At 41.1% G+C, this 25,052-nt stretch overlaps 1 protein-coding gene across 3 annotated transcripts in view; it reads right to left on the bottom strand.

Moving 5' to 3' along the window:
• Positions 1–25,052, bottom strand: part of ARMC9 (armadillo repeat containing 9) — a 246,026-nt gene that overhangs the window by 43,770 nt on the left and 177,204 nt on the right. For all 3 annotated transcript variants that reach the window (XM_073675277.1, XM_073675278.1, XM_073675276.1), the window contains exons 10-14: positions 18,081–18,115; positions 12,509–12,620; positions 10,906–10,998; positions 3,266–3,356; positions 2,273–2,396 (exon numbers count right to left, since the gene is read on the bottom strand). In XM_073675277.1, the coding sequence (XP_073531378.1) occupies positions 2,273–2,396; positions 3,266–3,356; positions 10,906–10,998; positions 12,509–12,620; positions 18,081–18,115 (455 nt within the window). The remainder of the gene's footprint in view (positions 1–2,272; positions 2,397–3,265; positions 3,357–10,905; positions 10,999–12,508; positions 12,621–18,080; positions 18,116–25,052) is intronic.

Here is a 25,052-nt window from a genome sequence, read left to right on the forward strand (position 1 = left end):
TGGAGACTGTTACAGCTCCCTACACCACCCTGATGAATGGAAGTCCGCAGCTGCAGGGAGAATGGAACTTCATTTCTCCAGTAAGCCAGCTAAAAATGATTAAAGTAATATTTAGCTGCAGATTATACCTCAAATACGCCTTCAGGTAAATAATGTAGTTTTTTTTTTTTTAGCTGATTGTTTCCCTTTAAAGAGTGACTGTTGATTTTGATACAATTTTAAAATCACAGTAGTTCTTAAAGAAGTGAGGGTACAAGTTATGGGACCAACACCGATTGCTTAAAACACCTTACTGAAGATCTCAGCTTCTGCATAAGTCACATGCACAGCTGAGTAGGTGCTCAATGGAAAGTCTCAGATGTACTAATTGCACCCTCTCCCCCAATGCAGCTTGATAAGTGTATGCTCTGCTGCTGTACTGAGATTTCTTTGAAGTATGATTTCTCCATAATAATCCTCAATAACAAGCTATCAGTTAGGATCAGGGCAGCAAAGTGCAGCGTACCAAGGACAGGTTTTTGTTTTTTTTTGAATCAGACAAAATTTTTATTAATGAAATTCAAACAAAGAAACAGAGTCCAGACATTACAATGTCCAACAAGGTCACATATTTTCAACTACAGCGCATCTCCTCCCCTCCCTTATAAAAAACATCAACAACCAATACTCAGAAGTACATCCTCCTTTCGGGATCATCGTCTCTCCACCCATGGTGTCCCCAATGCATTGAACGTTTTTTTCCTTTTTTCTTTTGCCATAAATACCTTTTTCCATATTTACAATAAAGTCTGATTGTCTAAAAAATTCTTGTATCGTCAGCGGTTCTTCATTTATCCAATGCCTGGCTATTAATTTATGTGCAATGTATAACAACCCAGCTTTCGCCAATTTGAACTGATTTTGAATCTGGATCTCCTCCACATAACCTAAAATACAAACCACAGGATTCCTCTCAATTCTACAGTCATACCCTCTATAGTGTTAATAACCGCTGTCCAGTATGATTCCAGTCTGGAGCACAGCTACAACATATGTAAGATCCCGGCCCCATCGGCCTGACAATGAGGGCGTTCAGAAGTCTGTCTCAGTCCTGCTCTATATAGTCTTTCAGGGGTCCTGTATACTCTATGGAGCACATATATTTCTGTGTATTCCATAATCGCCTCCCACTTATCCTCTTCTATCGGTCCCAATTCGTCTTCCCACTTTTCTTTAGCCTTAATCGGGTAGTTGATTAAAAAGGTGTGCATTAAGTCCTTATAAATACCTGACATAACTCCTTTTGTTCCCCCATCACTACACACATAGTTCACCAATATGTCTTTTTGGACCCTTATAGAAACCATCTTACCCTGCGCTATGTAAGTGTGACAGAACTGTCTATACTGGAATCTACAGATCTCAGATAACTCATATTCCTCCTGTAGTTTCTCACTAGTCCTCGCGAGTCCTGTAATTGGGCCATGTATTGAATTCCTTTCCTCGTCCAGTTTTTAAATTCCCCCATTTTGTCAAACTCTGGCAGTTTTTCATTTTGCCATATAAGGGAATATAAGGGAAAGGAAAGGTTTAATAATGCTTATTCTTATTTATTCAGACTGCGTGAACTGGAGTTTCACCTACTTATGGCTATGTCAGGGGTATCACTGATCACAATTTGGACTGGCTGTGTTTTTTTTTTGCTTAGTTTTATTGATGTTTTTCTTGCTTTTTTCATTTTACACATTGTGCCCCCATAAGGTATTTTAACTTACTGATACATTCTTTTTAGTCCTAATTTACCATGTAACTGGGGCTGGTATGTTAGCCCCAGTTACAGGGGGAAAAAAATCACACTGTGCCCCACCCCATAAGGAATTTTAACCTATTAATACATTCTTTTTATTCCTGACTTACCCTGTAACTGGGACTGGTACGTTAGCCCCAGTTACAGGAGAAATTCATACTCCTGGTTGCATAGCAGAGCTGTCTGGATCTCTTAGGACCCAGAAATCACATCATAACTGGGTCCGAGGGAGGAACTGCGGACAGTGCTTCCTATATACTGTATACACAGTGCTTATTTGTCGATGTGTATACAGTGATCGGGAAGGCATAGATGACAATAAAAAGTCTCTAGTTTTTCTGTGGGGAGTCAACTGTGTCTGAAAGCTGGCTCCCCTTTCCTGCTTATGCTGCACTGACATTTGTGGTTATGCAGAGTAAAGTGCATGAAGTATAACATCTATGGGCAGTCAGAAACTGGTTAAACCTTATGTTGCCTATGTCTTACCTGAGACTTAGTTTTTGAAGACAGCCCAATACATTCTCCCTGGTGACAGAATCTTTATCTTCTCCTTTCAGCGTTTCCTCTAACGAGTGCAACAAGTGTGGATTCTGACTTAGATAAACCCGGCCTGAGATAAAGAAAAAATAAAGGAGAGTAAACCATGGATCCATAACCAAATATTAATATGCTGCAAAATGAAATGTTGTTGAGAGATGGTGATATTTACTATGTGATCAGTTATATCAAAATGGGTTGTAAAACGTGATATAGTAATTCTCCTTATTCATTGTTATTCTATATGTTATGTTAAGTCTAGAATTTTTTAGTGAACCATATTCTGAAATTGAAATAATTTATCAAGTCTTATTTTTTGGAAGACAAAGCAAGTAATTTTAGGGGCCTATTTAAGATGTATAAAGGATTTAAGATGTATAAAGGCAGATAGCAGAGAATATAGTGATTCAGCTATTATTTTATCTATTCTAGGCTACTAGCCTATCTGTATCCTGGGCTACTTGTTAAAGCTCATTCAGATGTCAAATTTTTTGTTTTACATGCACGTATTTTTCATGTGTAGCACTCGTATAATAATACTGAATGGGGCCGTTCGCATGACCGTAATTTTTTGTGGACTGAGATGGAGACATAGTGTAGATATTGATCAGAGTTTCGGATCAAAATCAGCAATGCAAGTCTATAGGTCTGTGAAAAACATCAGACAGCATTCAGATGCCACCCAAATGTGGTCCCATTTTCACGGACTGTGAAAGGTGGGACCACATAGGAAAAGATAGAGAAACTGTTTTATTCCTTGAGAAAAACTGATGATAATAGGAGCAAACCCTGTTGAAACTCGGATGAAGCTCTGATGAAAATCAGTCAGTTTTTCTCAAACATAAAAAAAGATTGAATGAAGTCTTACAGTGATTGCTAAATTTATGTATATATACATCCGAATGGCTAAATAAGTGATTAATATTTTGTTTTCCATCTTACCATCGGCTAATGATGCAAAAGCATTAATAAGGCGAGCAGTGTACTGTCTGACTACTTCATTCTTGGAGTGAAGAAGCTGGAGAACATTTCTCTTTAAGGGAAAACATTAAGAAAAGAAGTTGGTCACACGTAAAATAAAAAAACAACTTTTTGACATAAAACAACCTATATTCCCTTACTTTCTACAGAAGACATTAGTCATGAAGAAGTATAAGGCAGCATTTGTTATCATACAAGCTGGCTTCAGTCTCCATATGTACATAATACTGGGTTTAGTAAAAACAGACAGACACTAACTCAATAAATATTTCTTAGACTATCGTGTATGTATTTTGTGTATATACACACATATATATATATATATATACACTGCACAAAGAAATAAAGGGTACACTTAAACAACAGAATATAACTCCAAGTAAATCAAACTTCTGTGAAATCAAACTGTCCACTTAGGAAGCAACACTGATTGACAATCAATTTCACATGCTGTTGTGCAAATGGAATAGACAACAGATGGAAATTATTGGCAATTATCAAGACACACTCAATAAAGGAGTACCAATGCTTTCTGGCTCATGTTTTAGTCACTTTTGAAAGTTGGTTGTGCTTTCACACTCGTGGTAGCATGAGACGGACTCTAAAACCCACAGAAGTCGCTCAGGTAGTGCAGCTCATCAAGGATGGCACATCAATGCGAGCTGTGGCAAGAAGGTTTGCTTTGTCTGTCAGCGTAGTGTCCAGAGGCTGGAGGCGCTACCAGGAGACAGGCCAGTACACCAGGAGACGTGGAGGGGGCCGTAGGAGGGCAACAACCCAGCAGCAGGACCGCTACCTCCTCCTTTGTGCAAGGAGGGAGAGGAGGAGCACTGCCAGAGCCCTGCAAAATGACCACCAGCAGGCCACAAATGTGCATGTGTCTGCACAAACGGTTAGAAACTGATTCCATGAGGGTGGTATGAGGGCCTGACGTCCACAGATGGAGGTTGTGCTCACAGCTCAACACCGTGCAGGACGCTTGGCATTTGCCACAGAACACCAGGATTCGCAAAGTCGCCACTGGCGCCCTGTGCTCTTCACAAATGAATGCAGGTTCACAATGAGCACATGTGACAGACATAACAGAGTCTGGAGACGCCATGGAGAGTTACCTGCTGCCTGCAACATCCTTCAGCATGACAGGTTTGGCAGTGGGTCAGTAATGGTGTGGGGTGGCATTTCTTTGGAGGGCCGCAAAGCCCTCCATGTGCTCACCAGAAGTAGCCTGACTGCCGTTAGGTACCGAGATGAGATCCTCAGACCCCTTGTGAGACCATATGCTGGAGCAGTTGGCCCTGGCTTCCTCCTAATGCAGGACAATGCCAGACCTCATATGGCTGGAGTGTGTCAGCAGTTCCTGCAAGATAAAGGCACTGAAGCTATGGACTGGCCCGCCTGTTCCCCAGACCTGAATCCGATTGAGCACATCTGGGACATCATGTCTTGCTCCATCCACCAACATCACGTTGCACCACACACTGTACAGGAGTTGGCGGATGCTTTAGTCCAGGTCTGGGAGGAGTTCCCACAGGAGACCATCCGCAACCTCATCAGGAGCATGCCCAGGCATTATAAGGAGGTCATACAGGCACGTGGAGGCCACACACAATACTGAGCCTCATTTTGACTTGTTTTAAGGACATTACATCAAAGTTGGATCAGATTGTAGTGTGTTTTTCCACTTTAATTTTGGAGGTGACTCCAAATCCAGGCCTCCTTTGGTTAATACACTCCATTGATGTTTTTTGTGTGATTTTGTTGTCAGCACAATCAACTTTGTACAGAACAAAGCATTCAATGAGAGTATTTCATTCATTCAGATCTAGGATGTGTTATTTGAGTGTTCCCTTTATTTTTTTGAGCAGTGAATATATACATATATATATATATATATATATATATATATATATATATATATATATATATACACACATATATATATATATATATATATATATATATATACACACACAGTGGTAGCCAAAAGTATTGGCACCCCTGCAATTCTGTCAGATAATACTCAGTTTCTTCCTGAAAATGATTGCAATCACAAATTCTTTGGTATTATTATCTTCATTTAATTTGCTTGCAAGGAAAAAACACAAAAGAGAATGAAGCAAAAATCAAATCATTGATCATTTCACACAAAACTTCAAAAATGGGCCAGACAAAAGTATTGGCACCCTCAGCCTAATACTTGGTTGTACAACCTTTAGCCAAAATAACTGCGAACAACCGCTTCCAGTAACCATCAATGAGTTTCTTACAATGCTCTGCTGGAATTGTAGACCATTCTTCTTTGGCAAACTGCTCCAGGTCCCTGATATTTGAAGGGTGCCTTCTCCAAACTGCCATTTTGAGATCTCTCCACAGGTGTTCTATGGGATTCAGGTCAGGACTCATTGCTGGCCACCTTAGAAGTCTCCAGTGCTTTCTCTCAAACCATTTTATAGTGCTTTTGGAAGTGTGTTTTGGGTCATTGTCCTGCTGGAAGACCCATGACCCAGCTTTCTCACACTGGGCCCTACATTATGCTGCAAAATTTGTTGGTAGTCTTCAGACTTCATAATGCCATGCACACGGTCAAGCAGTCCAGTGCCAGAGGCAGCAAAGCAACCCCAAAACATCAGGGAACTTCCGCCATGTTTGACTGTAGGGACCGTGTTCTTTTCTTTGAATGCCTCTTTTTTTTCCTGTGCACTCTATGTTGATGCTTTTTCCCAAAAAAACTCTACTTTTGTCTCATCTGACCAGAGAACATTCTTCCAAAACGTTTTAGGCTTTCTCAGGTAAGTTTTGGCAAACTCCAGCCTGGTTTTTTTATGTCTCGGGGTAAGAAGTGGGGTCTTCCTGGGTATCCTACCATACAGTTCCTTTTCATTCAGACGCCGACGGATAGTACAGGTTGACACTGTTGTACCCTCGGGACTGCAGGGCAGCTTGAACTTGTTTTGATGTTAGTCGAGGTTCTTTATCCACCATCCGCACAATCTTGCGTTGAAATCTCTCGTCAATTTTTCGTTTCAGTCCACATCTAGGGAGGTTAGCCACAGTGCCATGGGCTTTAAACTTCTTGATGACACTGCGCACGGAAGACACAGGAACATTCAGGTCTTTGGAGATGGACTTGTAGCCTTGAGATTGCTCATGCTTCCTCACAATTTGGTTTCTCAAGTCCTCAGACAGTTCTTTGGTCTTCTTTCTTTTCTCCATGCTCAATGTGGTACACACAAGGACACAGGACAGAGGTTGAGTCAACTTTAATCCAAGTTAACTGGCTGCAAGTGTGATTTAGTTATTGCCAACACCTGTTAGGTGCCACAGGTAAGTTACAGGTGCTGTATTACACGAATTAGAGAAGCATCACATGATTTTTCAAACAGTGTCAATACTTTTGTCCACCCCCTTTTTTAGGTTTGGTGTGGAATTGTATCCAATTTGGCTTTAAGACAATTCTTTTTGTGTTTTTTCATTGAAGACAAATTAAATGAAGATAATAATACCAAAGAATTTGTGATTGCAATCATTTTCAGGAAGAAACTGAGTATTATCTGACAGAATTGCAGGGGTGCCAATACTTTTGGCCACCACTGTATGTATGTATATATATATATATATATATATATATATATATATATATATATATATATATATATATATATATATATATACAGTACAGACCAAAAGTTTGGACACACCTCATTTAAAGATTTTTCTGTATTTTCATGACTTTGAAAATTGTACATTCACACTGAAGGCATCAAAACTACGAATTAACACATGTGGAATTATATACTTAACAAAAAAGTGTGAAACAACTGAAAATATGTCTTATATTCTAGGTTCTTCAAAGTAGCCACCTTTTACTTTGATGACTGCTTTGCACACTCTTGGCATTCTCTTGATGAGCTTCAAGAGGTAGTCACCGGAAATGGTCTTCCAACAATCTTGAAGGAGTTCCCAGAGATGCTTAGCACTTGTTGGCCCTTTTGCCTTCACTATGCGGTCCAGCTTACCCCAAAACATCTCGATTGGGTTCAGGTCTGGTGACTGTGGAGGCCAGGTCATCTGGCGTAGCACCCCATCACTCTCCTTCTTGGTCAAATAGCCCTTACACAGCCTGGAGGTGTGTTTTGGGTCATTGTCCTGTTGAAAAATAAATGATGGTCCAACTAAACGCAAACCGGATGGAATAGCATGCCGCTGCAAGATGCTGTGGTAGCCATGCTGGTTCAGTGTGCCTTCAATTTTGAATAAATCCCCAACAGTGTCACCAGCAAAGCACCCCCACACAATCACACCTCCTCCTCCATGCTTCACGGTGGGAACAAGGCATGTAGAGTCCATCCGCTCACCTTTTCTGTGTCGCACAAAGACATGGTGGTTGGAACCAAAGATCTCAAATTTGGACTCATCAGACCAAAGCACAGATTTCCACTGGTCTAATGTCCATTCCTTGTGTTCTTTAGCCCAAACAAGTCTCTTCTGCTTGTTGCCTGTCCTTAGCAGTGGTTTCCTAGCAGCTATTTTACCATGAAGGCCTGCTGCACAAAGTCTCCTCTTAACAGTTGTTGTAGAGATGTGTCTGCTGCTAGAACTCTGTGTGGCATTGACCTGGTCTCTAATCTGAGCTGCTGTTAACCTGCGATTTCTGAGGCTGGTGACTGGGATAAACTTATCCTCAGAAGCAGAGGTGACTCTTGGTCTTCCTTTCCTGGGGCGGTCCTCATGTGAGCTACTTTCTTTGTAGCGCTTGATGGTTTTGCAACTTAACTTGGGGACACTTTCAAAGTTGCCCAATTTTTCGGACTGACTGACCTTCATTTATTAAAGTAATGATGGCCACTCGTTTTTCTTTACTTAGCTGCTTTTTTTCTTGCCATAATACAAATTCAAACAGTCTATTCAGTAGGACTATCAGCTGTGTATCCACCTGACTTCTGCACAACACAACTGATGGTCCCAACCCCATTTATAAGGCAAGAAATCCCACTTATTAAACCTGACAGGGCACACCTGTGAAGTGAAAACCATTTTCGGTGACTACCTCTTGAAGCTCATCAAGAGAATGCCAATAGTGTGCAAAGCAGTCATCAAAGCAAAAGGTGGCTACTTTGAAGAACCTAGAATATAAGACATATTTTCAGTTGTTTCACACTTTTTTGTTAAGTATATAATTCCACATGTGTTAATTCATAGTTTTGATGCCTTCAGTGTGAATGTACAATTTTCAAAGTCATGAAAATACAGAAAAATCTTTAAATGAGGTGTGTCCAAACTTTTGGTCTGTACTGTATGTATATATATATATATATATATATATATATATATATATATATATATATATACACGCACTGCTCAAAAAAATAAAGGGAACACTTAAACAACAGAATATAACTCCAAGTAAATCAAACTTCTGTGAAATCAAACTGTCCACTTAGGAAGCAACACTGATTGACAATCAATTTCACATGCTGTTGTGCAAATGGAATACACACTAGATGGAAATTATTGGCAATTATCAAGACACCCTCAATAAAGGAGTGGTTCTGCAGGTGGGGACCACAGACCACATCTCAGTACCAATGCTTTCTGGCTGATGTTTTGGTCACTTTTGAATGTGGGTTGTGCTTTCACACTCGTGGTAGCATGAGACGGACTCTACAACCCACAGAAGTTGCTCAGGTAGTGCAGCTCATCCAGGATGGCACATCAATGCGAGCTGTGGCAAGAAGGTTTGCTGTGTCTGTCAGCATAGTGTCCAGAGGCTGGAGGCGCTACCAGGAGACAGGCCAGTACACCAGGAGACGTGGAGGGGGCCGTAGGAGGGCAACAACCTAGCAGCAGGACCGCTACCTCCGCCTTTGTGCAAGGAGGAACAGGAGGAGCACTGCCAGAGCCCTGAAAAATGACCTCCAGCAGGCCACAAATGTGCATGTGTCTGCACAAACGGTTAGAAACCGACTCCATGAGGGTGGTATGAGGGCCCAACGTCCATAGATGGGGGTTGTGCTCACAGCCCAACACCGTGCAGGACGCTTGGCATTTGCCACAGAACACCAGGATTGGCAAAGTCGCCACTGGCGCCCTGTGCTCTTCAGAGATGAAAGCAGGTTCACACTGAGCACATGTGACAGACGAGACAGAGCCTGGAGACGCCGTGGAGAGCAATCTGCTGCCTGCAACATCCTTCAGCATGACCGGTTTGGCAGTGGGTCAGTAATGGTGTGGGGTGGCATTTCTTTGGAGGGCCGCAAAGCCCTCCATGTGCTCGCCAGAGGTAGCCTGACTGCCATTAGGTACCGAGATGAGATCCTCAGACCCCTTGTGAGACCATATGCTGGTGCGGTTGGCCCTGGGTTCTACCTAATGCAGGACAATTCCAGACCTCATGTGGTTGGAGTGTGTCAGCAGTTCCTGCAAGATGAAGGCATTGAAGCTATGGACTGGCCCGCCCGTTCCCCATATCTGAATCCGATTGAGCACATCTGGGACATCATGTCTCGCTCCATCCACCAACGTCACGTTGCACCACAGACTGTCCAGGAGTTGGCGGATGCTTTAGTCCAGGTCTGGGAGTAGAGCCCACAGGAGACCATCCGCAACCTCATCAGGAGCATGCCCAGGCGTTGTAGGGAGGTCATACAGGCACGTGGAGGCCACACACAATACTGAGCCTCATTTTGACTTGTTTTAAGGACATTACATCAAAGTTGGATCAGATTGTAGTGTGTTTTTCCACTTTAATTTTGGGGGTGACTCCAAATCCAGGCCTCCACTGGTTAATAAATTTGATTTCCATTGATGATTTTTGTGTGATTTTGTTGTCAGCACATTCAACTTTGTACAGAACAAAGTATTCAATGAGAATATTTCATGCAGGAGGCGCAGATCAGATTGATGTATATTTTTTAGGGAAAAGCTTCAGTAAATCTTGCATTGTATTAATTGAAATCCCTGGTGTTTGTATGTAGGAGTCCAGTGGGGGGTCCTATTCAGTGATTGACAGTCTTCCCTTTAAGGTTGTGCATGCGTACATAATTAGGACCGCCCACTGGACTCATACACACATACACCAGGGATCTCAATAACTAAAATACAAATTATACTGAATCTTCTCAAACAATCCTAAACATCATTTTGCTCAGCTTCTCCTGTATAACATGCTGTCCACACAGGAGACTTCATATACAGTGTGACAGGTTCTTTTTAAAGGGTTTCTTCCGATTTCTCATAAAAATACACCACTTAGCTCAATATGTGTGAAAATAACTCAAACTGTATGATATTCAAATTTCAAATTCTGTGGCACCACTATGGTCTTCTCCTTTGTCTTATGCTAAAAAGGTGGCAGAACAAGACTATGGCCATGATTAGCTGGCGGCAGCGGTGACTTACCATCCACGCTGATGTTATGAACATGTCACTGGTACAGTATGGCGCCATACATTTTTAGTGTACCCAATTACAGCACCACACTACTCATACAGAGCATAAATGATACCATGTCCGTGAGGCCTTTGGCTGAAGACACCACAAAGCACCATTGATTACCAATATATTGAGCAGAGAATATCATTGTTAGACTAGAAAATGATTACCGTTCCATTTTGGTAGCAGTCTAGCAGATCATTTGAAAGGTACGCCTGGAGAACGGTGTCTCTCTGCTCTCCAGGCTGGGAGTGAGTAAAGCGCTAGAAATAGAACAACAAATAGACTTTAGGCCAAGGCCTCCATTTTATACAACACTCCTCTCCTTAATTACAGTCTATAGCACATTATGCCAAGATTTACTTGCCGTGGCAGTTGATTTAACTTTAACTACTGATCACATTGAATACATCAATTCCTCATACACATAACTGTTGCTATTCAAGTCAGGTCGGAAGCCGATGTATGGTAAAAAAACAAAATACTAAAGGGGTTTTCCACCACTTTCCAGGATAGGTCATCAAAATTAGATCGGTGGGGATCTGCAACCCTGGCACCCCACCGATCAGCTGATACTGCAGAGCTGTAGTGTTCCTTTTAGTACACTGGTTATATCCGGCCTTTCCCAGGCTACAAAAATCCGATCAAATGGGGTGCTGGGCATTGGCCAACCACCGATCTGCTATGGATGAGCTATCTTGGATGGGTCATCAATAGCAGAGTGGTGGAAAACTCTTTTAAATAAAGGGGCCTGCTATGAATTTTGTTTCCTAGATTTCTTCAGTGACTGTTCTGGATTGGGTTCAAACGTATTATCAGTAAAATAATATTTAGATGTAACTTTATAAATTACTGCCTATGCTTTATATTAGGAGGATTTTAATCACTTGCATAAATAAATAGTTAAATACGATGTACCTACAGGAAAAGGGGTACTTTCCCCAACACATTTCCTACATTGTACTTATCATATATTTTATCAATTTATTCTGTCTCTCATGTAATATTGGAATTTCAATTGAGAAAGAACATGCTTTCATGTGAGATATTTAAATGATTTGCCAATATGCCATCTAATGGAAGTCATTAATGGGTCTTTTTCTAGAGCACTGTGTTATTGTGGTGCTCTGCAATAATGGCTGCACCACAGTTAGTTGTTGCTGGTTGGTACCTAGATATCAGACTCAGCCCAAAACCCAAAAGAAAAGTTAGAAATTATACTTTCCATTCCTACCGCTCTGATTCTACTATGTACAGATAATATGAGGGCTCCATGTACAATGGATCATCAGCTATTAATTGGTGACGTGTAAGCTAAAGGCTAGGGCTGCACGGAGACTTTGGCAGTGACAGTTGTCACATGACGGTAGTACACTCAGTGACACTGTTACATTGTGGCACTATAAAATTAAATGGGATCGCCTGGTGACACCTTCACTACCAAGCAAGTTGCAAAATGGAAATGCAGCAGAATTACTGCTACTTTGGTAAACTGGTTCACACACATACAGTGCTTTGCCACATTTTTCTGCGTGTCTGCAAAAGACGACTACAGCCAGGACGGACACCAGACAGTGTCTCAATCGCCTTTATTGAAGTGAATGGCTCATTAAGGGTTACTGTTGGTACCCTGTCTTTTGGGGATTGCGACAGGAACCCCGACGTAGTGTTCACTGGAGAACACTGTATGTGTGTGAATCTAGCCTTACGTGCAAATAAAAGTGAGATTACAATTTTGATGCACAGATGCCGTACAACCCTAATGCTACATACCCATCGTAAGGCTTGTAAGAGCAAGGTTTTCAATCGATCACTGCCATACAGCAAGTCTTTCTTCAGCTTCTCATAGTCTAGAGAGGGCAACAAGGGCACCTCCTGAGGCCTCCTGTAAAACAGAACAATGAAGGGATAGCCTAGATAAGAAGAGGACGACTGTACTGCCTCCATTTAGGTATTTTTCTTTCATATGTACCCAATGTTACTAATGCCATAGTGTTTCGAAAAGAGGGCACACCTGCATTAGGGTATGCTTAACTGGTCATTACTTCTTTTAAGGTAATGCAAAGAAGAGCAATCGATAAACTACAGTTATATGAAAAAGTTTGGGCACCCCTATTAATCTTAAGCTTAATGTTTTATAAAAATTGGTGTTTTTGCAACAGCTATTTCAGTTTGATATATGTAATAACTGTTGGACACAGTAATGTTTCTGCCTTGAAATGAGGTTTATTGTACTAACAGAAAATGTGCAATCTGCATTCAAACAAAATTTGACAGGTGCATAAGTATGGGCACCCTTATCATTTTCTTGTTTTAAATACTCCTACCTACTTTTTACTGACTTACTAAAGCACTTTTTTTGGTTTTGTAACCTCATTGAGCTTTGAACTTCATAGCCAGGTGTATGCAATCATGAGAAAAGCTACTTAAAGTGGCCACTTGCAAGTTGTTCTCCTGTTTGAATCTCCTCTGAAGAGTGGCATCATGGGCTCCTCAAAACAACTGTAAAATGATCAGAAAACAAAGATTATTCAACATAGTTGTTCAGGGGAAGGATACAAAAAGGATACAAAAAGCTGTCTCAGAGATTTAACCTGTCAGTTTACACTGTGAGGAACGTAGTAAGGAAATGGAAGAACACAGGGACAGTTCTTGTTAAGGCCAGAAGTGGCAGGCCAAGAAAAACATCAGAAAGGCAGAGAAGAAGAATGGTGAGATCAGTCAAGGACAATCCTCAGACCACCTCCAGAGAGCTGCAGCATCAACTTGCTGCAGATGGTGTCACTGTGCATCTATCAACTATACAACGCACTTTGCACAAGGAGAAGCTGTATGGGAGAGTGATGCGAAAGAAGCTGTTTCTGCAAGCACGCCACAAACAGAGTCGGCTGAGGTATGCAAAAGCACATTTGGAGAAGCCAATTTCTTTTTGGAAGAAGGTCCTGTGGACTGATGAAACCAAGATTGAGTTGTTTGGTCATACAAAAAGGCGTTATGCATGGCGGCAAAAAAACACAGCATTCCAAAAAAAACACTTGCTACCCACAGTAAAATTTGGTGGAAGTTCCATCATGCTTTGGGGCTGTGTGGCCAATGCCGGGAATCTTGTTAAAGTTGAGGGACGAATGGATTCCTCTCAGTATCAGCAGATTCTTGACAATAATGTTCAAGAATCAGTGACAAAGTTGAAGTTACGCAGGGGATGGATCTTTCAGCAAGACAATGATCCAAAACACCGCTCCAAATCTACTCAGGCATTCATGCAGAGGAACAATTACAATGTTCTGGAATGGCCATCCCAGTCCCCAGACCTGAATATCATTGAACATCTGTGGGATCATTTGAAGAGGGCTGTCCATGCTCGGCGACCATCAAACTTAACTGAACTGGAATTGTTTTGTAAAGAGGAATGGTCAAAAATACCTTCATCCAGGATCCAGGAACTCATTAAAAGCTACAGGAAGCGACTAGAGGCTGTTATTTTTGCAAAAGGAGGATCTACTAAATATTAATGTCACTTTTCTGGTGAGGTGCCCATACTTATGCACCTGTCAAATTTTGTTTGAATGCAGATTGCACATTTTCTGTTAGTACAATAAACCTCATTTCAAGGCAGAAACATTACTGTGTCCAACAGTTATTACATATATCAAACTGAAATAGCTGTTGCAAAAACACCAATTTTTATAAAACATTAATCACTATGTACAGACAAAGGCAGCATCTTATTCATTTAACAATCTACCCAGTTCATTGTTATATAAATTTGTGATTGAGAATAATGTCACATTTGCATGTACGGTAGCTGAAAAGTGGGGCCCTGGAGTTGGTTACTGGTCGGCCTTGGCTCTCCAGTCAGACACTGACTATATAAAGAAGTGTAAAGTACGTTTTCAGAGTTTGATATTACAGCTCCACTACTAACCATCTTGTAACTGATGTTTTAATAGCACATTACAAGGGTGTGTCTGATTGTGTGTGGTACAAGACGCACACCCAGTTGTATGTGTGCCGAAGTATCAGTACATATTCAGTGACCTCTGCAAATATTGGTGGTTTACATGCTGTTATGCACAAATTCTGCATGTAACATTTCACTATTTCACTACTAAAATGAATGTAATTTAATTTTTTTCTTTATATCCAATTAAGAAGCATAAGTAAGTAAAGTAACTAGGAAGGTTTAGTATAGGATCCAGGCTACCATAATCAAGACTATGAACCCAACCAAACACTGATCGGATATACAATTAAAACCATGATATTAGCTTTAGAGTGGGCAGGAATAGGTATGCAAGTGATTCTGCCCGATCATCTAGCCATCACACTTTTGCCTTCGTTAGAGAACCTCAAAAACAACTTACAGGGTGTACATAGTATGCAGTGGTTAGCACCTACAAAAGGTGGACCAAACAAGCACAACCAACAAACCAGTGAAAGGTTCATCGGCCTCCATTCTCTTCTAGGGGAGTTATAGAAACAGAGTAGAGCAGTTGCAATTGGGTGCTTCCCGCAGCCAGAGCTTCTGTGGCTAATATTTGGAAGCTCTTATTCCCGTCTCAACCATGAAAGGCTAGGATGGGAAAAACTTTATAAAACCTTGTCCCTTTCTGAATGAAAAAAATAATATTAGTAATATATTAATATAAGAAATTAAAGGGGCTGGCAACTTTAATTTAATGTATAAGAATCAGGTTCGAGCACCTACACACATAAAAACATAAAAAAAAGATCCTATGTGTGTGAATAGATATTATATATACACACATACACACAGTAACATGTAAAAAGTCTTGACACCCCTGGTCAAAATTACTGTTACTGTGAACAGTTTAGCAAGTTAAAGATGAAATGATCTCTAAAAGGCCTACAGTTTCTTTTACATTTTAGGCAATAAATATATATATATATATATATATATATATATATATATATATATATATATATATTGTATACCAAGCCAGGCAGGAGAGGTTTAAATATTAGCACTGCAGGTCTTGATTAGATGCACCTGCCTAGTTTTGACTAAGAACCAAGGCCTGTATTCGCTAGGTGTGTCAGTCAGTCTACTGGATGTTGAGCAGAGTCGAATGTGCTGCTGGTGAGTGATCAGCCAAAATGTGAGCTATAGTTCAGAGACAAGCCAGGGTCTCTCTCTCTAAATAGAGACTACACGGTTCAATTAGGAAAGCTGAGCAGTCTGTGTGTTGGAGCTGCACAGAATAGTGTGGAAGCTGCAGCCTGTTCATTGTGAAATGTGCCCGGAGTTGAACACTTCTGGCTGGCACTGGAAGCTCCAGGAGCACGGGCTGAAGGGGATACCGAGACTGGTGGGATTGTGCCTCTTCTGTGTATGAAGTGGAGAAAGGACTGCAATCTGTTCGGGAGAGCCCGCACTGACATATGTGTCCTGCAAAAGTATCTGTTTATTTGCTATGATACCTTTGTGCCCAGAAGAGGCTGTTTTTGGTTTTGAATCCCTTGGAGTTTTATGAAAGCAATAAAACTGCGCCCATTTAGACCAAACCACATTGCCTGTGTGAATGCCACCTAATGCCTACTTGAGAGAGTGACTCCCTACAATATAAGAAAAAATGAAAGCAGCACAAGCCATATATCTAAAAGGTAAGTCTGGGTGAAAAGCTTTACAGGCAATTGCCCAACCCGAGAGAATAATATAAAACAATGAAGCAGCACTCCAAAACAACCAGTGCAAATTATTGGAATTTATTGGCCCATGTGGTGATGTTTCGACACACACACACACACACTTTTTGATTTGGCAATTAATTTACCGAGATCTCAATCTGATTGAGATGGAAAAACAGCTCCAAATCAATGGAGGCTGCTGTTAAGATCTTGATGCCAATTTCAGATGTTTTGTGGAATCCATGTCTTGATGGGGTAATGCTGTTTTTATGTGAAGAGGGTTTTCAGACAGGTCCTTTTAACAGATGAACAGGTAACTAATGCCTCTTGACCCTACCCTCAGCCTCATCTCTGTTTAACAGAGCACAACTAGAAATTTTTGCAATTTCCAAAATTGTAACATTTTTCTATCTACTGGCTAACACAGTACAAAGATATTTTTTCTGTAGTTTTATGAAAATGGTTAAGGCTGTGTGCCCACTATGCGTTTTTTACGCGTTTCCGCAGTGGCAATTCCGCTGCAGAAACGCTTAAAAAACGCTTGGTAGAAGGTCTGCCATGTTCCCCAATGATAATCTGCATGTGCTGTGCGGAAAAATCTGCAGCACTACCAATTATTTTGGGAAATCGCGGCGTTTTCGCCGCCACTGACTTGATTTGGACCGCATAATATCCGCATCACTACATATGCACATGCGGATATCATGCAGTTCAATGTGCGGATGGTACCCAGGTTTGGAGAAGAGGAGACTCACCTCCAGACCCGGGTACCATAGTAGCTGTAAAAAAAAAGAATAAAATAAAAAATATGCATTATACTTACCTTCTGATGGTCCACGGTGTCCTTATCCGATCCGTCCTGGGTTCGGTCTGACCCGTCACATGACTGAATGACGTCATGGCAGGTCCTTTTAGACCATCGCGAGCTGCCGGCAAGCCAGGACGGATCGGATAAGGACACCGGGGGCCATCAGAAGGTAAGTATAATATTTATTTTTTATTTTTTACCATTTTTATTATTTTTTTATAACTAACCGGCATGGATTTTATATAGTGTGACCAAGTTGTCAAGCACTTTCCAAGTGATGCTAAAATTGCGCGGAAAGCGCTTGACAACCCGCATGCGGAAATGCATGTGAAGAACGCTTCACTTCCGCTGGTCCCTGGCAGGAAAAACGCATCTGCTTGCGTTTTTTCTGCCAGGGAGATGCAGAAACGCTCAGGAAAAATCCGGAGCATTTCTGCACCATGGGCACATAGCCTCAGTGTGGCAAATAGTAAACCAGACTGTCCAGGTGAGAGTCATTTTTGACCTTTGATGTAATATTTTATTGGTGCAATAATAGTCACCTGCATAAGGACAACCCTTTGCACATTCGGCAGACTTTTGAGAGAATGAGAAGAGAATTGCGTAAGACTGTCGATAATTTTCCCACCCACAGCTGTCATGCCCTAAGAATATGTTTGCAAGGTTAATGCAATATTTGCTTTCTAGCATTTCTTTGTACACCAGTGACCAGATGCTGGAATGTGCTACAGATATAAATATGTGCCAGTGCAAGGGTGAGAATAGGTTTGTGTATACTTAGCATGATAATCAAACTGTTAACTGCAGCCTGTGGCATTTCTTCCTGTTATCTCATAGGGCTGATTTCTTAAAGGGAAATACCATGATCATTACAGCATATGAACATACATGGGTGCAATGGATGCTCTCAACATGGAGGAAGCCTGGAAAAAGAGAAAAAAAACAGAGATCTAAATATAACTTTTCACAAAAGAACAACCTAAAAACAAAGAAGGAATATATAAGGATGACTGATACAGATATAAAAAGGTTAAAAAGCAATGGATGAGATGCACACAGCCAGGAAGAGCATACAGTGGCCAACCATAGAATCAATGGGTTTACCATGCAGTTATCATTGCCATTTATTAACATGCAGTTTTGAAATATAGAACAATTGGGTATTAACGATTACACAGTAATACACAGAAGAATTAGAAAGTTTCTCAGAATTGTTGATTATTCAATTACTGATAATGCATTCTTTTTCTAGAAATGTGTCCATCATAGTCATAATATATGTATTCAAGTAATAAAAATACAAAAAGGCACATAATCAATGCAATAAGCTCTCGGTTAAAGCCACACATCCACGATAAAGTGTGTCTAGCCCGCCCAACAAGACGTGATGGGTACCTCCGGACTTCCCAACGACAGATGATGTTGGGGGAAAGAAAGATGGGGTATGTTGAATTCTAACACCCGATCCTGTGTATCTGGCATTGACATACTTCATTAGCCAAATGAGCATTCTGCTGACGTCTTATAAGGTTTGTACCAAGTTTAGCAGCTAGATTACATCACAAAATAGGGAATAACTTCCTGATCATTGTGAGTTTGACTGCTGGGACTCCCTTCAATCCCAAAAATGGGGTTCTACAAAGCCCCGTCTCAATGAAGTAGAGCTGAAACATATGCACCTCTGCTCCATTCATTGGCTACGGACTACGGACTGGGAGATAGTCGAGTGCTGTACCAGGCTCAGCTATTTTCAGCAGCAGTCCCATAGAAGATGAAAAGTGAAGGTGCACCGGCTCAACCTCTAATCAGATGAGGCTCTACAGAGCCACATACTCAGGATCAGATGGGGGGACCCAGGAGGTCGGACCCCTAAATATTTCCTTTATTGTGCAATTTATATCCTTATTTACACAGGATGCTGAAAAAATGTTAAGCCTACATAAGACAACTTTATCAACTGTAACAGGGTGTCTTATCTCCGTAATATTTCTTTTATAGCACACAATTTATGACTCAACATTATCATAAAGAACAGATAAATAACACCTACTGTACTTATATATGTGCAAACATGATGTGGACTAAATTCAGCCTACAATCTAACTCCTAGCTTTTTGATTAGGTAAAATACAGCTAAATTTCACATACAGACTTCAGCCTCATTTAGATGTCTGTTATGTTTCAGTTCTTACCATCAGTGTTTGGTCAGCGTCATTTCTTACCATCAGTGTTTGGTCAGCGTCATTTCTTACCATCAGTGTTTGGTCAGCGTCATTTCTTACCATCAGTGTTTGGTCAGCGTCATTTCTTACCACCGGCGTCAGTTCTTACCACCGGCGTCAGTTCTTACCACAGGCGTCAGTTCTTACCACCGGCGTCAATTCTTACCACCGGCGTCAATTCTTACCACCCGTGTCAGTTCTTACCATCAGTGTTTGCTCAGTGTGTCAGTTCTTACCACCAGTTTCAGTTCTTACCACCGATGTCAGTTCTTACCACCGGTGTCAGTTCTTACCACAGGCGTCAGTTCTTACCACAGGCGTCAGTTCTTACCACCGGCATCAGTTCTTACCATCAGTGTTTGCTCAGTGTGTCAGTTCTTACCACTGGCGTCAGTTCTTAACACCGGCGTCAGTTCTTAACATCAGTGTTTGCTCAGTGTGTCAGTTTTTACCATCAGTGTTGCATCAGTTTCTTTCACATATGAATAAATAAATTACAAAGCTTTTCCTATCCATTACAATGTTAATCACAGACATGTGTGTGCTGTCCATGATTTTCACAGACCCATTAACTTGTATGGGTAATTTTTATCCGAAATGTCTATCACAAATTGAAGAATGTATGTGATATTTTTTGCAGACACACAGTCACTGTGTAGTGAGCAGTGACTGTTACAGCTCCTGGCACTGTATCAATGACTGGAACCAAGCGGCTAAAGGGAGGATATACCTTCATTTTCGTCCTATAGCTGCTGCTTCAGTAAGGCAGCTAAACATGAACATATTAACCCTACATCTGCAGGCAAAAAGCATTTATGGACATAGCAAAATCTATTACTTAAAGAGAAACTAATCAGAAAAAACTCTGGTGAACCGAAGGCTTGTGCCGAAACACGCATCGCACCCATTCCACAATGAGGAGACCAGAATGCACCTGGTCACTATTATTATTATATTTGCATAGTGGATTAGGTTATATTCAATAACTCTTTTTTACATGTATGGTCAATTACTACAATCTGGTTGATTGTATATGTCCATTATCCACCACAGGTTTTACCCTATCCTGTGTTTCAGCCACATGTTTTGTGTGAATGCTTGTTAATAAAAGGTCTATATTTTTATATTCTTACTTTAGGTAATCTCCCCATTTTGTAGGCTTTATTTTGGTCAAGACGAGGCAGACTGCCGGCTCACTGAGCAGTCAAATTACAGCTGCCTACGCAAGTCTATGGAGAAGGGAGAGGGAAGGAAGAAGGTGAAGCACAGAGAAAAAAGGCAAAGGGAAACACGGACCGATCATGCTGCAGCTGCTAATCAGGGTAGGTTCACACAACTGTTTTCTCTCCATCCGAGAAAAATGCGCAATTATTCTGATAAGACTCTGATTAGAGTGGAATCAGTCTTTCTCAGACGTGGATAAAAAAAAAGTTCACTTGGATCAGTGTCAAATATGTCGCAGACATACAAACAACACTTAATACTTGGTGGCAAAACCCTTGTTGGCAAGCACAGCAGTCAGACATTTTTTGTAGTTGATGACGAGGGTTGCGCACATGTCAGGAGGAATTTTGGTCCACTCCTCTTTGCAGATCATCTATAAATCATTCAGATTTTGAGGCTGTCGCTTGGCAACTCGGAGCTTCAACTCCCTCCATAAGTTTTCTATGGGATTAAGGTCTGGAGACTGGCTAGGCCACTCCATGACCTTAACGTGCTTCTTTTTGAGCCACTTCTTTGTTGCTTTGGCTGTATGTCTAGGGTCATAGTCTTGCTGGAAGACCCAGCCACGACCCACTTTTAATGTCCTGGTGGAGGGAAGGAGGTTGTCACTCAGGATTTTACGGTACATGGCTCCATCCATTCTCCCATTGATGCGGTGAAGTTGTCCTGTGCACTTAGCAGAGAAACACCCCCAAAACATAATGTTTCCACCTCCATGACTGACAGTGGGGACGGTGTTCTTTGGATCATAGGCAGCATTTCTCTTCCTCCAAACACGGCGAGTTGAGTTAATGCCAAAGAGCTCAATTTTTGTCTCATCTGACCACAGCACCTTCTCCCAATAACTCACAGAATCATCCAGGTGTTCATTGGTAAACTTCAGACGGGCCTGCACATGTGCCTTCTTGAGCAGGGGGACGATCCTTGAGCAGGATTTTAAACCTTTAAGGCGTAATGTGTTACCAATGGTTTTCTTGGTGACTGTGGTCCGAGCTGCCTTGAGATCATTAACAAGTTCCCCCCGTGTAGTTTTAGGCTGATCTCTCACCTTCCTCATGATCAAGGATACCCCACGAGGTGAGATTTTGCATGGTGCCCCAGATCAATATTGACAGTCATTTTGTATTTCCTCCATTTTCTTACTATTGCACCAACAGTTGTCTCCGTCTCACCCAGCGTCTTCCATATGGTTTTGTAGCCCATTCCAGCTTTGTGCAGGTCTATAATCTAGTCCCTGACATCCTTAGAAAGCTGTTTGGTCGTGCCCATGTTGTAGAGGTTAGAGCCTGACTGATTAATTGAGTCTGTGGACAGTAGTCTTTTATACAGGTGACTATGTAAGACAGCTGTCTTTAATGCAGGTAACGAGTTGATTAGGAGCGTCTAACTGGTCTGTAGGAGCCAGAACTCAAAATGGTTAATAGGGGATCAAATACTCATGCAAAATGGAAATACATTTTTCTAATTTATACAATGTGAGTTTCTTGATTTTTGGGGGGATATTCTATCTCTCAACGTTAAAATTAACCTACCCTTAAAATTATAGACTGTTCATGTCTTTGTCAGTGGGCAAACTTACAAAAACAGCAAGGGATCAAATAATTATTTCCTTCACTGTACCTACGATAAAAATTCCAGACCTCTCCATTCTTTGTAGGAGGGAAAACTTGCAAAATCAGCAGTGTATCAAATACTTATTTTCCCCACTGTATATATAAAATGAGATTGAGTGCGTCGTCTGAATCAGTTGTGGTCTGTGAGAGAGAGACTGTGCATGGTGTGGTGTGATAGTGGCTCAGAAGTGCAGAGTAGTTGGATTGAGTTGGTGTTCTGCAAATACTACCTCCTGTTAGAATTCAGAATTTACCTGTTAATCTGCAACCACTAAGCTCTGTGCCTCTGTAACTGCTTAGCTCTGTGTCTCTATATATTATACGTACAGTTTGGGGTCTGAAATCCAGCTGACAGATTCCCTTTAGTAAACTTGTGGCAGGCATAACTCTTAGAGTCACTCAAAGAGGAAGCACTGAGCTTGTTGGTTATGGTACACAACAGAAGCTCTGTACAGCTTCACAGTAAAGACAAAAAGTCCAACACATGAAGTGACGTCTCCCAATGTAGAATCCAAATTTTTATTCAGTCACACTTAAAACATGTACAGCTAAGAAGAACAAGCAGAGTTGACGCTATAGCTTGAAGGTTACACCAATACGAGACCCAGAGCTAACGAATACACAGAGGCACAGAACTTGATAGTTGTAGATTAACAGGTAAATTCTGTATTCTAACAGGTGGTATTTTCAGAACACCAACTCAACCAAACTACTCTGCACTTCTGAGCCATTATCACACCACACCTTGAATAGTTTCTCTCTCACAGGCCACAACTGATTCAGATGACGCACTCAAAAAAAGAAAAAAAGAGGACAGAGTTTATACTTTGTCTTTAAAGTCTTAGGAAAGGGGATCATGAGGCCTGACACTCATATCCTTTTTTCTTATGGAATGTACTGCCCCACAGGCATCAGCCAGGGCACAGAGATCTGCTGAAACGAGCAGGATCCCATCTGTGAAGCAGGCATACAACATTCACATAGACTTAATGAAAATCTAGGATTGAGGATTAGTTTAAATGGGAAATTATTTTAAAACTATGGGTGCCAGACTACCCCTTAAGTTGCATAACTTTGATTTTACAAAACACAAGGCTGACCTTTTCATCTCACTCATCGAAACATCTCAAGAGGAATAAATAAAAAAATGTTCCTGCTCAAACAGAAACCAGAGTACAACAGATAAGTAGTTAGGTGGAAAATATTGTTATCCAAATACAGTACACAGTAAATATGTTCAGAAAATAGTTAAAAAAAACAGAGGCACATAAAAGAAACAGCACCTTTAACAACATTCATAAAAATAAAATTAAATAAAAATAATACTATAGGGTTGAAACATAAATGACGGAACGTTACAGCTACTCCAATAAGACCCCACCAATCTGATATTAATGTACATAGGATAGGTCATCAATATATTATGACCGATAACCCCTATAAATGGGGTCGGCCACTGCTAGGATATTGGTGACCTATACTCAGGCTGGATCATCAATATCAGATCAGTGGGAAGGCAAAATCCAGCACCCCCACTCATAAGCTGTTACCAGCTCTGGCAGCAACCAGATATAAACAGTGTAGACAGCTCATATTGCTTAGCCACTGGCATTGAAATCTGCTCCCATTTAATAGTTATTTCTGGGGGTGCCAAGAGTTAGACCCCCACCAATCTGATATGTACGACCTATCCTAGTAATAGGTAATCAATGTTATAGTAGTAGAAATGTCAATTAAGCATATTTTCTAGAGAAATACTGTCATGGCACAAAGGCAATGTAAACAAGAGTAGAAAAAATGTCCATAAAACTAGAGAATTCTAAGTGCTACTAAATCCAAACAAGAGCTTGGGGAGAGATGTTTACCAAGACTGGCATCTAGCTAAATAGGACATTTAGCATGAGCCTTGTGAGCTACTATCTCTCAGTAAATTAAATAATCAGTAGTGTTGATGTTTAACTTAGAGAAATTGGAACTACTGCTAAAACCAGGCCCACAATGTCATTGGATCCAGCCCTTGGGCAAATTCCCGATGGGCCAAAGTGCTTGTACCACTGACCTCATCTTTTTGCCTGCCGGCCCTATATTTTTTCTGTTCATAGCATACATGCAGCGTTCACTAATGAATGTTGGTGGATTGGCAAACCAGTGAGATTATTGAATGAGGAGATTAATGCCATGAGAACTGTCTAGATATTTCCCTTTCTACAGTCACTACAGAAATCTTACCTGCTTTTTGTCTGGTTTTGAGGACGTTTTTTATGAGAAGGGGTGTCAGGATTTGCCTCCTCATCGTGCATATGACTGTCCTGTTAACCTGACCCCGAAGCTAAACTACCCAAGTCCAGACTGTATAATCTTTCTGGCCCTGAGAAACATGCCATGAAGGATTTCATTGCAGAAAGTCTGGAGAAGGGACATATCAGACCCTCATCTTCACCCGTGGCGGCAGGGTTCTTCTTCGTGAAAAAAAAGAAGGAGGCCTATGTCCCTGTTTAGATTTCCGGCAATTAAATTAAATTACCATCCGAGATCCATACCCTCTTCCTCTGATTCCAGATTTGTTCAGCCAGGTTGTGGAAGCTAAGGTATTCTCCAAGTTGGACTTAAGGGGAGTCTACAATCTGGTTAGAATCAGAGAAGGGGATGAACAGAAAACAGCGTTCAATACCCCTGAAGGGCATTTTGAGAGTCTGGTTAGGTCTTTCGGTCTGACCAATGTACCTGCGGTGTTCCAGCATTTCATAAATTATATTTTCCATCATTTGGTGGGGAGGTTTGTGGTGGTCTATGTGGACAAC

Source organism: Phyllobates terribilis, unplaced genomic scaffold (genome assembly GCF_046119375.1).
Source record: "Phyllobates terribilis strain yellow unplaced genomic scaffold, ASM4611937v1 Scaffold_3__8_contigs__length_932513732, whole genome shotgun sequence".
Taxonomy (NCBI): Eukaryota; Metazoa; Chordata; class Amphibia; order Anura; family Dendrobatidae; genus Phyllobates; species Phyllobates terribilis.